Consider the following 13,684-nt stretch of genomic DNA (forward strand, 5'->3'; position numbering starts at 1 on the left):
ACTAAGTGCTTGGGAGAATACAATATAACAGACACGTTCCATTCATTCATTCAATTGTTTTTATTGAGCACTTACTGTGTACAAAGCACTGTACTAAGCTCTTGGGAAAGTATAATATAACAATAAGCAGACGCATTCCCCGTCCACAACGAGCTTAAACTCCAGACTCTAGAACCCACGTGTTCAGTTCTCTCTCTACTAAGTTGTGTGTAGGAAAGCAACCTGACGTAGCGGATAGAGAACAGGCCTGGGAGTCAGAAGGTCATGGGTTCCAAACCTGGCCCCCCCACTTGGTTGCTGTATGCCCTTGGGCAAGTCACATCACTTCCCTATGCCTCAGTTACTTCATCTGTAAAGTGGGGATGGAGACTGTGAGCCCCACGTGGGACAGGGGAACTGTATCTAGCCTGATTTGCTTCAATCCACCCACCCCAGGGCTTAGTCAAGTGCCTGGCACATAGTAAGCACTCAACAAATACCGTAATCATTATATTTATTATGGGGGTTTCCTATGTGTACAGTGATGCATATCCTTGGTTTTCTTCAGGCTAATCAGCAGTTCATAGCACTGGTCCAACTCTCCAAAATGATTCTGCTGTGCGCTGACTCACAGTCCATTATTACCATTATTATTAGTCCATTATTATTATTATTAATCCATTATTACTTTGGCCAGTTGAGAACTTTCACAATAATGTCATTTCCAGTTATAGGCAGCAGGGTTGGCACACTGTAGCTGCCTCCTTTTAAACTGCCTTATCAAAGCCCCCATCTGCTCACTCTTGCCCACTTGGATTGTTAATCCAGCATTACAAAAAAATTACCCTTTTGCCTATTAAATCGATGGTACCATGAGTAGGAGAAGTGAAGGCAATATTGCTAATGCTCTTGCCAATAAAAGAAAGTGAGTTTAGAGGAACAATTAGTCATACTAAAGTGCTTGGGGCACTTCTGTCTCATACCTATTTGTGATCGGCATCTCAGAGAACAACGATACCATCAGTAATGTTGAATCAATAAACGAATCAATCCCTCCACTGTATTTTTGCAAAGCATCCTGTTTTCCCAAACCATCGCCATCAACAGGGTGTCTCTGGGAGTATTCATGGGTCTTCTCGAGAGGAAGTCTCAGGTTGCAGAATGAAAATTATCTAGAAGACATTCCCTATACACATTCCCTATACTCATCATCTGGGCATCACAGATGAGTCAGATCGGCACCTAGACCAAAACACCAGTTTTCGCTCCAGGACTCTTCTCAGGGCACTTTTTACCTCCCGGTTCCTCAGACTGTAGATCAGAGGGTTCAACATAGGGATCACCGTCGTGTAGAAGACAGACACCGCCGGCTCCTGATCCAGCACAGAGGTGGAGCTGGGACGCAAGTATATGAAGGTCAGCGTCCCATACAATAGAACGACAGCTGTCAGGTGGGAGGTGCAGGTGGAGAAGGTTTTACGTCTGCCCTCGGCCGAGCAGATCCTCAGGACGGTTAGGAGTATGAACAAATAAGAGAAGAAGATGGTTGAAAGAGAGACTGCCGCTTCCAAACTCCCTAGAGCAAAAATCAGGATTTCGTTGATGCGGGTGTCAGAGCAGGAGAGGGCTAACAGAGGAGGGATATCGCAGAAGTAATGGTCAATGATGTTGGAGTGACAGAAGGATAGCTGGAAGGTGAAGCTGGTGTGGATCAGAGAACTCAGGCTCCCTCCTAAAAAGGAACCCGCCACCAGTCGGAAGCACATCTTCCTCGACATCATCACTGGGTAGAGCAGTGGTATGCAGATGGCGACGTAACGGTCGTAAGCCATGACAGCCAGGAGCAGGATATCCGTCGTGGCAAAAGCAATGTAGAAGCACAGCTGGGTAGCACATCCCCCAAATGAAATGGTTTGCTTTTCTGCTAAGAAGTTAACCAGCATCTTGGGGGCTATGGTCGAGGAGTAGCATGCGTCCACAAAAGATAAGTTACTGAGGAAGAAGTACATTGGGGTGTGAAGATGGGGTTCCACCCTGACTAACCCCGTCATCCCCAGATTGCCCACTAGTGTGGTGAAGTAGATGCCGAGAAATAGCACAAAAAGTATTCTCTTCGACATTGGGGACTCGGTGAAGCCCAGAAGAATGAACTCCCTCACAACTGTGTGATTGTCCTCAGCCATTCAAAAGCTGCGATCTGTTGGAACAAATCTACAGGTAATAATAATGATGATGGTTAAGTGCTTACTATGTGCCAAGCTCTGTTCTAAGCGTCGGGGTAGATACAGGGTAATCAGGTAGTCCAACGTGTGCTCACAGTTTTAATACCCATTTTACAGATGAGGTAGCTGAGGCGCAGAGAAGTTAAATGACTTGCCCAAGATCAAACAGCAAAAGATTGCCACCCAACAGAAACATATTTATTGTCGTGTTGTACTCTCTCAAGTGCTTAGTATAGTGCCCTGCTCATAATAAACTCTCAATAAATCCCACTGACTGATTAATTGAAGTGGAAATTGAGATTCTATAAAGGTGAGAAAGGAGGAATGTCCCAAGGAAAAAGTAAAAGAAATGACAAAAGCTCTATTTTATTTATTCGGCATGGGTAGTACGTGCAGAGGACCTGGGTTCTAATTCTGACTCGGCCACTTGACTGCTTTGTGACCTGGGGTAGGTCACTTAATTTCTGTGCCACAGTTACCTCATTGCCACAGTTACCTCATCTGTAAAATAATAATGATGGTATTTGTTAAGCGCTTACTGATGATGATGGCATTTATTAAGTGTTTACCATGTGCAAAGCACTGTTCTAAGCACTGGGGGGATACAAGGTGATCAGGTTGTCCCACATGGGGCTCCCAGTCTTAATCTCCATTTTATAGACAAGGGAACTGAATGAGAATAATAATAATAATAATGTTGGTATTTGTTAAGCACTTACTATGTGCAGAGCACTGTTCTAAGCTCTGGGGTAGATACAAGGTAATCAGGTTGTCCCACGTGAGGCTCACAGTCTTAATCCCCTTTTTACAGATGAGGTAACTGAGGCACAGAGAAGTTAAGTGACTTGCCCAAAGTTACACAGCTGATAAGTGGTGCAGCCAGAATTAGAACCCATGACCTCTGACTCCCAATCCCGGGCTCTTTCCACTGAGCCACACTTGGAGATTAAGACTGTGAGCCCCATGTAGGACACGGATTGTGTCCAGTCTGATGACTTCAGCGCTTAGTACAGTACCTGGCATATAGTAAGAGCTTAACAAATTCCATAAAGAAAACAATGATAATAAGATAAAATATCTAGTTCAGTGATTGATTCAATCGTTACTGAACATTTACCATTGAGCGCTTGGGAGAATACAATATAAAAGAGTTGGTAGTTACCTTCCCTGCCCTTAACAAGTTTACAGTCTAGTGTCTCTGTCCCTGCTTATTCTAGAAACAAGCAACTGCCTAGAAATTAGCTTTTCACCACAAAATAGAGAAGCGTCATGACCTAGTGGAAAGACCACAGGCCTAGGAACAGAGGAACTGGGTTCTAATCCCATCTCTTTCACTTTCTGCTGTGTGACTTTGGGAGACTCACTTGATTTCTCTGTGACTCAGTTTCCTCAACTTTAAAATGGGGATTCCACGCTTAGACTGAGAGCCCATATGACGCAGAGACTGTGCGTGACCTGATTACCTTGTATCTATACCAGGGTTTAATACACTGTTTGACGCATAGTAATAGCTTAATGAATACATAAAGAGGTACAAATGTAAAGATTTATACGCTCTGTTTTTCTTGATATTTATTCATGATCCTCTCTCTACTTCCATCACTAATTCTGATCGAATTAGGAAAATCAGGTAGCCAGGAGGCTATTTGGTTTTTAAATCAATGCTCATTTACCTTTCTCCTCCAAGGAAGCGGTGTTGTCTAGCGGAAAGAGCATGGGCCGGGAGTCAGAAGGAGCTGAGTTCTAATTCCAGCTCCTCCACTTGTCTGCTGTGTGACCTTAAGCAAGTCATTTAATCTATCTGTGTCTCATTTACCTCATCTGTAAAATGGGGAATAAGATTATGAGTCCCACGTGGGACCTGGACTGTGTCCAATCTGATTAGCTTGTATCTACCCCAGTGTTTAGTACAGTGGCTGGCACATAATAAGTGCTTAACAAATACCAAAAAAAAAAAAAGGGAAGAAGATTCAGTTGTATTTCAGGAAAGAGGGGTAGTGGATTTATTTAAGAACATAAGTCTCATTACGACTGTTCAACTTTTGTTTGGCCCCACAGCCCAGTAGCACTTTCTTTAGGCCTAGAAAGTTTCTTTTAAGGAACTGATACGATTATAGTCTGTCAACAGCATTTGTTGAACAACAAATGGGTAAAGGGGCTCAAAGGTATTCAGAGAGATATTCCAAAAGGCATTCAAAGCATGGTTTCTACCTTTGAGATACTCTCTGTCTCCAGGAGTTTTGTTGTTGTTGTTGTGGTTGTTTTAATGCAACTGGACATAATTGAAATGGGACATATCTTAGAAGTGTCTTCCTTTTGACTCTACCAAATTAGTTTGCCAGTTAAGATGTGAGGACAGGTTCTGTTTGAATTTTAATTTAGAAAATATTTCTGCAAGAGCCCTTCAATTTTTTGACCTGTCACTTCTATATGATCTTAGTCAACCTTCCAAGAGTAATTGATTCTAAATAACGCCAAGATTCATTATGCAATGTATGATGCTGCTTATAGGCATTTTTCCAAATGTTTCATACATGTTCCCTCACCCAAAATGAATTTGCAACTGACAGCGCTGAAACTAAAAACTACATTCAGCAGCATCTCAGGCCCATTACAGTGATTTCAGTTTGCCAACTGATTAAGGAGTTGAGTCTCTATTAGTATTGAAAATCGCTTCCCCTATTATCTCAACGGAAAGACTGTCTCACCTTTGCACTAACGAAAATCTTTTTTCCTCAGGAAATATCTGAGGATTCTTCCAATTCTGTTCTTCCATATACAGGTCTCCCCTACTTCTTCCAAGCTCTTGTCATCTTATTTTTCAAATCCTCTTCACTCAAATAAGGCTATGTCACTAAATCAGCCAAATTTTTCAATTGGCAGAGAGTCATAATGTTTTAGTGATTTAAAATGGTGAATTTTACCGTTAAACAATTAAAAAATTGTTTCATTTAAATGTGTTCTATTGAACTTATAAAAATATCTTGTGCCTGAATCCCTGATGTTTGTGTCCGTCTAGTTTTCACTTGCAGGTCCTGTGAGCAGGGAGCATATCTGCCAAATCTATTGTATAATACTCTCTCAAGCACTTAGTAAAATGCTCTGCAAACAATAAGCCCTGGGTAAATACTTTTCATTGATTGATTGACTGATTTGCTGTTCCCTCTTCAGTCTGTCTGACTTTTGATAGTTAGGTAGCACTAAGATCATCAAGCACATGCATCTAACCCGAAGCATGAACATATTGAAACTTTTAAGTGAGTTCTAATTCGTTTCTCATTTGTGGCTTCTTCAGCAATAAAATAAATGGGACTCAAACTCAAAAAGGAAGAAATTGGATTAAGGTTAAAGTATTTAAATATTAAAATCATTTTGAAAGTAAGGGGTGTGTGAATACCATCCTTAGAGCAAATCCTCTTTAGAGTCAACACTGGAATCTGCATTGGTTCTCATATCAATCCATAGCATTTACTGAGTGCTTACCGTACTAAGCACTTAGGAAAGTACAATGCAGAGTCAGTAAACGTGTTCCCTGCACACAATGAGCTAACAGCTACTAGAACTGTACAGTTAGGACTACCCATTCAAGAAAACAATGCATAAAATCTGCTTACCTGTCCACACTGACATTTCATCCTTTCCTAACCATTTGAGGAGCTAAGAATTTATTGTTTCAAAAAACTCCACCAACTGCCTCCTGGGGCTCAGTCTCTACCCTGGAGAATTATCCACAGAATCCCTAGTGAAAAAGAATGCAAAAATCCCTCTGGATTCTTCGGTCTCAGCCCCACCACTAGGCCTGACAAATCCATCCTTACACCTGGCCTTTCGGGTCTTTCTCTTTCAGTGTAATGGGAATAATGAGAATCCATGTAGCTCCCACAGCATCTCAATATAGTCCATATTTCTAATTATATGAAAAGCATATTACAAAAAAGCAGCATTGCCTAGTGGATAGAGCACAGGCCTGAAGACAGAAGGATCTGGGTTCCAATTCCAGGCTCCACGACTTGTCTGCCATGTGACCTGGGGCAAGTCACTTTACTTCTCTGGGGCTCAGTTACCTCATCTGTAAAATGGGGATGAAGACTGTGAGCCCTAAGTGGGACAACCTGATTACCTTATATCTACCCCAGTTCTTAAAATAGTGCTTGGCACATAGTAAGGCTTAACAAATACCAACATTATTATTATAGGGATTAAGGCTGTGAGTCTCATGTGGGACAGGGACGGTGTTCACCTTGATTAACTTGTATCTAACCCAGTGCTTAGTATGGCGCCCAGAACACACTGAGAGCTTAGCAAATACCATAAAAAATGTATATTTGACTGAGATTTACCCTAATTTGAGACAATTGGGACAAAATGTCAGTCCCAATTACTCTAAAAATACCAAGCTTTTCAAATTCCCTCGATTTGGACAGCTGCAATCCATTGACCTATTAAACCATAAATATTGCAAATGCACTGTAACAAGGAAGATGTTAAATAAAATAGTCACTGAAATGCAAAGAGATTTTCACCTCATACATTTTTTTCTCAACTGTCATATTTTCCATACAAGGGATCGTACTCTCCCAAGCACTTAGTCAATAATGATGGTACTTGTTAAGTGCCTACTCGTGGCTCAGTGGAAAGAGCCCGGGCTTCGGATTCCGAGGTCATGGGTTCAAATCCCAACTCTGCCGCTTGTCAGCTGTGTGACTGTGGGCAAGTCACTTCACTTATCTGTGCCTCAGTTAGCTCATCTGTAAAATGGGGATTAACTGTGAGCCTCTCGTGGGACAAACTGATGACCCTGTATCCACCCCAGTGCTTAGAACAGTGCTCTGCATATAGTAAGTGCTAAACAAATACCAACATTACTATGCACCAAGCACCATAATCGCTGGGGTAGATACAAAGTAATGGGGTTGTCCCACGTGGGGCTCACAGTGTTAATCCCCATTTTACAGGGGAGGTAACTGAGGCACAGAGAAGTGACTGGCCCCAAGTCACACAGCTGACCCCCCAGCACCCAGAAGCACTGAGTAAACACCACTGATTGGTAAGGTACTCATTTCCATCCCTTGCCTTTAAACCTCAGTCTGGAAAAAAGGTAGAGAAGAGTAGGTTTCTAGTTACTTATTTTTTTTCTTAATATAAATCCCCATTGTAAAATTGTCCTTATAGACATTACACAGTACAAAGTAGTGACTAAAAGGCCACCAGATGGTGCTGACGTACTTTATACCTGGGGCAGGCCACATTGTCATTTCCAGCAGAGAACCAATCGGCCCTGACAAATTTAAGTCGCTTTCCACTGTCTCCATCAAATTTTCCCACCACAGCAATGCTTTCACTGTGCCACTGTAACACTGTAGAAATCACTCTATCGAGTGGTATGGAAATCTATTTTAAATAGTAATAATGATGACATTTATTAAGTGCTTGCTATGTGCAAAGCACCCTTCTAAGCGCTGAAGAGGATACAGCGTGATCAGGTTGTCCCAAGTGGGGGGTCACAGTCTTAATCCCCATTTTCCAGATGCGGTAACTGAGGCACAGAGAAGTGAAGTGACTTGCCTAAAGTCACTCAGCTGACTAGCAGCTGACAGGGGATTTGAACCCATAACCTCTGACTCCCAAGCTTGTGTTCTTTCCACTGAGCCACGCTCCTTCTCATAGTAACCTAAGTAATAATAATGTTGGTATTTGTTAAGTGCTTACTATGTGCAGAGCACTGTTCTAAGTGCTTGGGTAGGTACAGGGTAATCAGCTTGTCCCACGTGAGGCTCACAGTCTGCATCCCCATTTTACAGATGAGGTAAGTGAGGCACAGAGAAGTTAAGTGACTTGCCCACAGTCACACAGCTGGCAAGTGGTAGAGCCAGGATACCCTAAGTTACTAGTAACAGTAACCTAGTTAATTAATAATTAACCTAGTTATTTGATAGGAACCTCAGCTAGCTCAGAAAATTCATCTCATAATTTGTGAGTTGCCAGTAGTTGTGGTAGTTAGTTGTCATAGTAAGAATAGTTGTAATAGCAATAATATTTATAATAATAATAATGTTGGTATTTGTTAAGCTCTTACTATGTGCCAAGCACTGTTCTAAGCGCTGGGGTGAATACAGGGAAATCAGGCTGTCCCACATGGGGCTCACAGTCTTCATCCCCATTTTACAGATGAGTGAACTAAGGCCTAGAGAAGTGCTGACAATGTGCAGAGCACTAAGAACCGAAAAAGAGTACACAAAAGGAAATAAGATATGGACCTGATAGGTGTAGGCTATATTATAGATTGTAAACTGGTAGATGGGGAACTCCTCAATGGCAGAGATCGTTATTCTTTTGACTGTACTCTCCCAAGCACCTACTACAGCGTTCTACACAGAGTAAGCACTCATTAATTAATTCATTCATTCAATTATATTTGAGCACTTACTGTGTGCCAGGCTCTGAACTAAATGCTTGGAAGAGCACAATGCAACAATATAATCAATCGACTGATTGATTGATAGACTATTAAATCACCTCACTTTTCTTCAGGAATTTTGTCAACCCATTGTGCTGACTCTATGAAGCAATTCATAATCATTCATCCAAAGGGGTTTTCAATTCTTTTGTAAATCTTCATGGGTATGCCCCAAGAGCATAATCATCTGTATTTAACAACCCCTAGGTGACTGTTTCAAAGACTTTTAATGATGCACACAGTGTGATGGGTTGGAACAGTCTAAATCATAGATAACCTAAATTCAGTAAAACCCCATAAATTGTTCTGATCCTGTGATGGAGCTGAACTTAGTTGTAAAGTCTTCAGAAAAAGGAATTACCTTAGTTTTTGTGCATGACTCGTTTTATTTTTATTAAAGGCTCTCATCTAGTTTTTGCCATATACCATTCATGAATTAACCTCAGAAATAATCTGTTTTTTAATTCAATTAGGTTCTAATTACATAGCATTTCACATTGCAATTTAAATCTAATTCACCCACAGTACAACCTGGCAGGACACATTATCCTCATCTCCTGGGGAGAAGGCTGAGATCACCTTTTTTTTCCAGGAATTGATTAGTAAAATGATATCACCAAGAGTGTCGCTTCTCTGGATTCCTACAGCAATCAGTATTGTCGCCCTTGAATGATCCACCATCCCTATGACTCACCCTGGAAATTCATCCAAAACTTGGTAGTAGAGCAGAAAATCAAAGTGACAATTTAATTATTCTATTAGTAGACTGTGTACTTTTTCTTTAGTGGTACAATGTGAACCTCAGGTGAAATATACATATACATATATAATAATGAAGGTATTTATTAGATGGTTACTATGTGCCAAGCACTGTTCTAAGCACTGGGGTAGATATAAGGTCATCAGATTATCCCATGTGGGGCTCACAGTCTTAATCCCCATTTCACAGGTGAGGTATCTGAGGCCCAGAGAAGTTAAATGACTTGCCCAAAGTCACACAGCTGACAAGTGGTGGAGCCGGGATTAGAACCCACAATCTCTGACTTCCAAGCCCGTGCTCTTTCCACTACGTCATGCTGCTTCTCTGTATACATCAGGCAAAGGAGTCCAAGCTGTGGAGCAGGAAGTAATATTGTTCCCTCTCAGGACAATCTGTTCCCTAGTTAATAACAAGATCTCATGGATCTGGACAAGGAGGAATACTGGGTAGAGGTGGGTAGAGCTTTGGTGGACCTCAATCTCCCTAGGGCATTTTTCCAACTAGCTGGAAATGGGGTGACACATTTTTTATTGGCCAAAGGTTGGAGGCCTCTTTTGGAGACCACATGGACTCCTCTAGAACACCCATCTCCAAAGGGCTTACTCCATCCTAAATCTCGTTGTGGCAAATCCAATGCGAGAATGAAATACTTTCACAATATCTGGACACATCCATATAGCATTATTTGTATATTCCTCTGAACATTCATATAATTATCGTGGCCTAGTGGTTAGAGCACAGGCCAGGGAGTCAGAAGGACCTGGATTTGAATCCTAGCTCTGTCATTTTCTGCCATATGACTTTGGGCAAATCACTTCACTTTCTCTGTTCCTCAGTTACCCGGTCTGTAAAAGGGGAATTAAGTCTGTGAGCCCTATGTGGAATACAGACTGTGTCCAGCCAGAGCTTAGTACCGTACCTGGCATGTAGTGAGCGCTTAATAAATGCCATAAAAACAACCAAAACAAAACAAAATTCAATGCATTTACATTCACTTTATTTCCCTTGAATCTACTGTTGGTAAATATCCCCAGATCCATCTCTTCCATTTTAGTGTTAGCTCCTCATGGACAGGGACTATTCCTTGTGCTTCTGTCCTCACTAGGTTCTCAATAAATACCATTATTACTCCTTCTAATGACAATAATAATAATAGTAATAACTGTGACATTTGTTAAGCATTTACGTATCAGGCACAACCCTAAATGTTGGGTTAAATACAAGATAATCAGGTCAGACACAATCCCTGTCCCACATGGAGCTCCCAGTCTAAGTAGAAGGGAATCCAGGCACCGAATCCCCATTTTACAGGTAAAGAAACTGAGGCACAGAGACGTTAAGTGGCTTGACCTGGCTCATAGAGCTAAGTGGAACAGCCAGGATTAGAACCCAGGTCCTCTGATTTCAAGGCTCATGTTCTTCCCACTAGGCCATGCTGCTTTTCAAAGTGACACTAAGAGCAGTCAATTTTCATACTAATCTAAATATCTATAGTAACTATACATAGTAAAACTATATACTAAAACTAGTATAGTATACTACAGTATACTAGTATTGTAAATTATAGTATACTAGTACAGTATACAATATAGCAAACTAGTATAGAATAGTAAAACTAGAGTAACTGACCAACTCTCTAGGTAGTTATAAGACATGATCCTACTAGAGGAAGCACACATAGCTTTTCCAGCAGTTTTCAGAGCATTAGATGAGCCAGAATCAAATGGTAAAAGGGGGTCCTGAGCACTGAGATCCTGAAACTCAACAATGGCACCGAGACGAAGCTCATCATCAGGAAAGTGATTTATTGAGTGTATATTCTGCAGAGAGCACTGAATTAGACACATGGGGATACAGCAAAAGTGACTAAGCACCAGCCCATCCTTAAGGAGTTCACAGTCTAGCAGAGAAAGCCAGAATAAAAATCCCAGTGCCACATTATAAATTTAACTCTAATCAATGCGAGACACACATTTTACCTAGTGAAGCCCTTCAGTGGGACACTCTGAGACCATCCCCTTTTCCCCACCAGCATTTCTATTATCGCAGTCCAGAGAATGGTAGAGAGTCCAAACATAAAAATGGTTATGAGCTCTCTGTCCCTCTAGGGAGTTAAGGTTTGAGTAAGAGAATTAACATTCAGGAAGGCATTAGTTCGAGGCAAGTATCCGCTCCAGTCCTATTGTGAAACATGTTACTTTACCAGTGGGTAAGCCTTTTGAAATGGGGCTTGTTGAGGAAGATAAGTTTCTGAGTAGTAAAGCATTTCTGAAGGTGAAGACAACCTACTTAGATAAAAATTCTTCCTATTGAGCAGAAAATTAATTCATTCAGTCATTTTTATTGAGTGTTTCCTCTGTGCAGAGCACTGTACTAAATGCTTGGGAGAGTAAAACATTACAATCAAGTCCATTCATACCACTTTAGCACCAAAGGAGAATTTCCCCAAGTGAATGAGAATCACACAGAATATAATGCACACCAGATAATAGTCCAAGAGTTTCATCACGTTCCCCAAATCAATTGATAGATGGTATTTATTGAGCGCTTACTGTCTGTGGTGCACTGTATTTAGCCCTTGAGAGAGTACAACAAAGTTGATAGACATGTTCATTGCCCACAAAGAGCCTACAGCCTAGAGGGGGAGGCATATCCACTTTCACTTCTCATTAAGAATCCATAAAAAGCAAATTAGTCATATATGGAATACAGAGAGTCTGGGAACCTTGTTTCCACTGAATATTGTCGATTGAACATACTGGACCACAAAGGGGTGTTTCATCTGGTTAATTAGGTTCAATCAGGATTCGCTTTCCCTTTCTCGAGTGGACTCCCAGTGAAGGAATGTCTCTAATTAAGTTTCCCTTCTGAAGACACCTTTCTACACCAGACTTTTCTCATGGCATTTTTCATCTCTGTGTTTCTCAACGTGTAAATTAAGGGGTTGAACATGGGCGCGATGATGGTGTAAAAGAGAGAAAAGACCTTATCCTCAGAGTAGCTGGAGGGGGGCCGCAGGTAGGTGAAGATGGAGGGTGTGAAGAATAAGAAGACCACCGCGATGTGAGATCCACAGGTGGAGAGGGCTTTGCGGCGCCCTTCCGCTGAATGGGTTCTTAGGGAAAACAATATGACGGCATAGGAAACCAACAAGACGACGAAAGTGACCAAGGCCACCATCCCCGAATTTGCCACAACCAGGACGCCCACAAGGTAGGTATCCACGCAAGCGATTTTCAGCAAGGGAAAGATATCACAGAAGTAGTGGTCAACCTCATTGGGACCACAGAAGGGCAACTGGAAAACCATGAACAACTGGGGAAACGCATGGATGGCCCCACCCACCCAGGAAACCAAGATCAGGAGTTTGCATTTCTTCCTACTCATGATGACCACATAGTGTAGGGGTCTGCAGATGGCCACATACCGGTCAAAGGCCATTGCCGTAAGAATGAAGACCTCGATGCACGTAAAGAAGTGCATGCTGAAGAGTTGCAACATGCAGTTGTCGAAAGTAATGACTTTTTTTTTAGTGAGTAAGTCCCCGATCAGTTTGGGTGTAACGGTAGAAGTATAGCACATGTCTACGGAAGACAAGTGAGCCAGTAAATAATACATAGGTTGGTTGATAAGATGGCTGCATCCAACGGTGATGAGAATGAGAAGATTTCCCATTAAGAGGATAATGTAGCAGAACGAAAACAGCACAAAGCAAAATATCTGAACGTTCTGGTCTTGCGAAAGTCCCAAGAGATTGAATTCGGTGACATTTTTCTTATTTCCCATTGACTTTTTGCAGGTGGTGACACACCAAGAGCTATGTGCCTGAAATGATTTTTTAAAAAAAACATGTTTTATTGGGATTTAACTATATTGATCCATTCATTCATTCCTTCAATAGTATTTATTGAGCGCTTACTATATGCAGAGCACTCGTACTAAGCACTTGGAATGTACAAATCAGCAACAGATAGAGACAGTCCCTGTCCATTGACGGGCTTACAGTGTAATCGGGAGAGACAGACAGACAAAAACAATAGCAATAAATAGAGTCAAGGGGATGTACATCTCATTAAAACAATAGCAATAAATAGAATCAAGGTGATGTACATCTCATTAACAAAATAATCCAAGAGCCCAGCCTCTGTAAACATTAATTCAGTTGATCAGTAAAAAGAGTTAAAGGGTTCTGAAATACAAACTCCAGATTCTGTTTCCCTCAAGAGTTGCCTCTACCCTTCCCAAAATCCATATTCGTTAGGGTTG

At 41.5% G+C, this 13,684-nt stretch overlaps 2 protein-coding genes across 2 annotated transcripts; both read right to left on the minus strand.

The window, feature by feature from the left end:
- Positions 1-1,187: 1,187 nt before the first annotated feature.
- LOC100681852 (olfactory receptor 1052-like) lies at positions 1,188-2,162 on the minus strand. The gene has a single exon (XM_007657311.1). The coding sequence runs from the start codon at positions 2,160-2,162 to the stop codon at positions 1,188-1,190; it is 975 nt and encodes a 324-aa protein (XP_007655501.1).
- Positions 2,163-12,268: 10,106 nt separating this feature from the next.
- Positions 12,269-13,204, minus strand: LOC100681826 (olfactory receptor 4P4-like). Its single transcript, XM_007657310.1, has one exon. It carries the CDS (start codon positions 13,202-13,204, stop codon positions 12,269-12,271), a length of 936 nt encoding a protein of 311 aa, XP_007655500.1.
- Between the last annotated feature and the right edge of the window lie 480 nt (positions 13,205-13,684).

The sequence above is a fragment of the Ornithorhynchus anatinus genome, chromosome 3 (assembly GCF_004115215.2).
Source record: "Ornithorhynchus anatinus isolate Pmale09 chromosome 3, mOrnAna1.pri.v4, whole genome shotgun sequence".
In the NCBI taxonomy this organism is placed as follows: Eukaryota; Metazoa; Chordata; class Mammalia; order Monotremata; family Ornithorhynchidae; genus Ornithorhynchus; species Ornithorhynchus anatinus.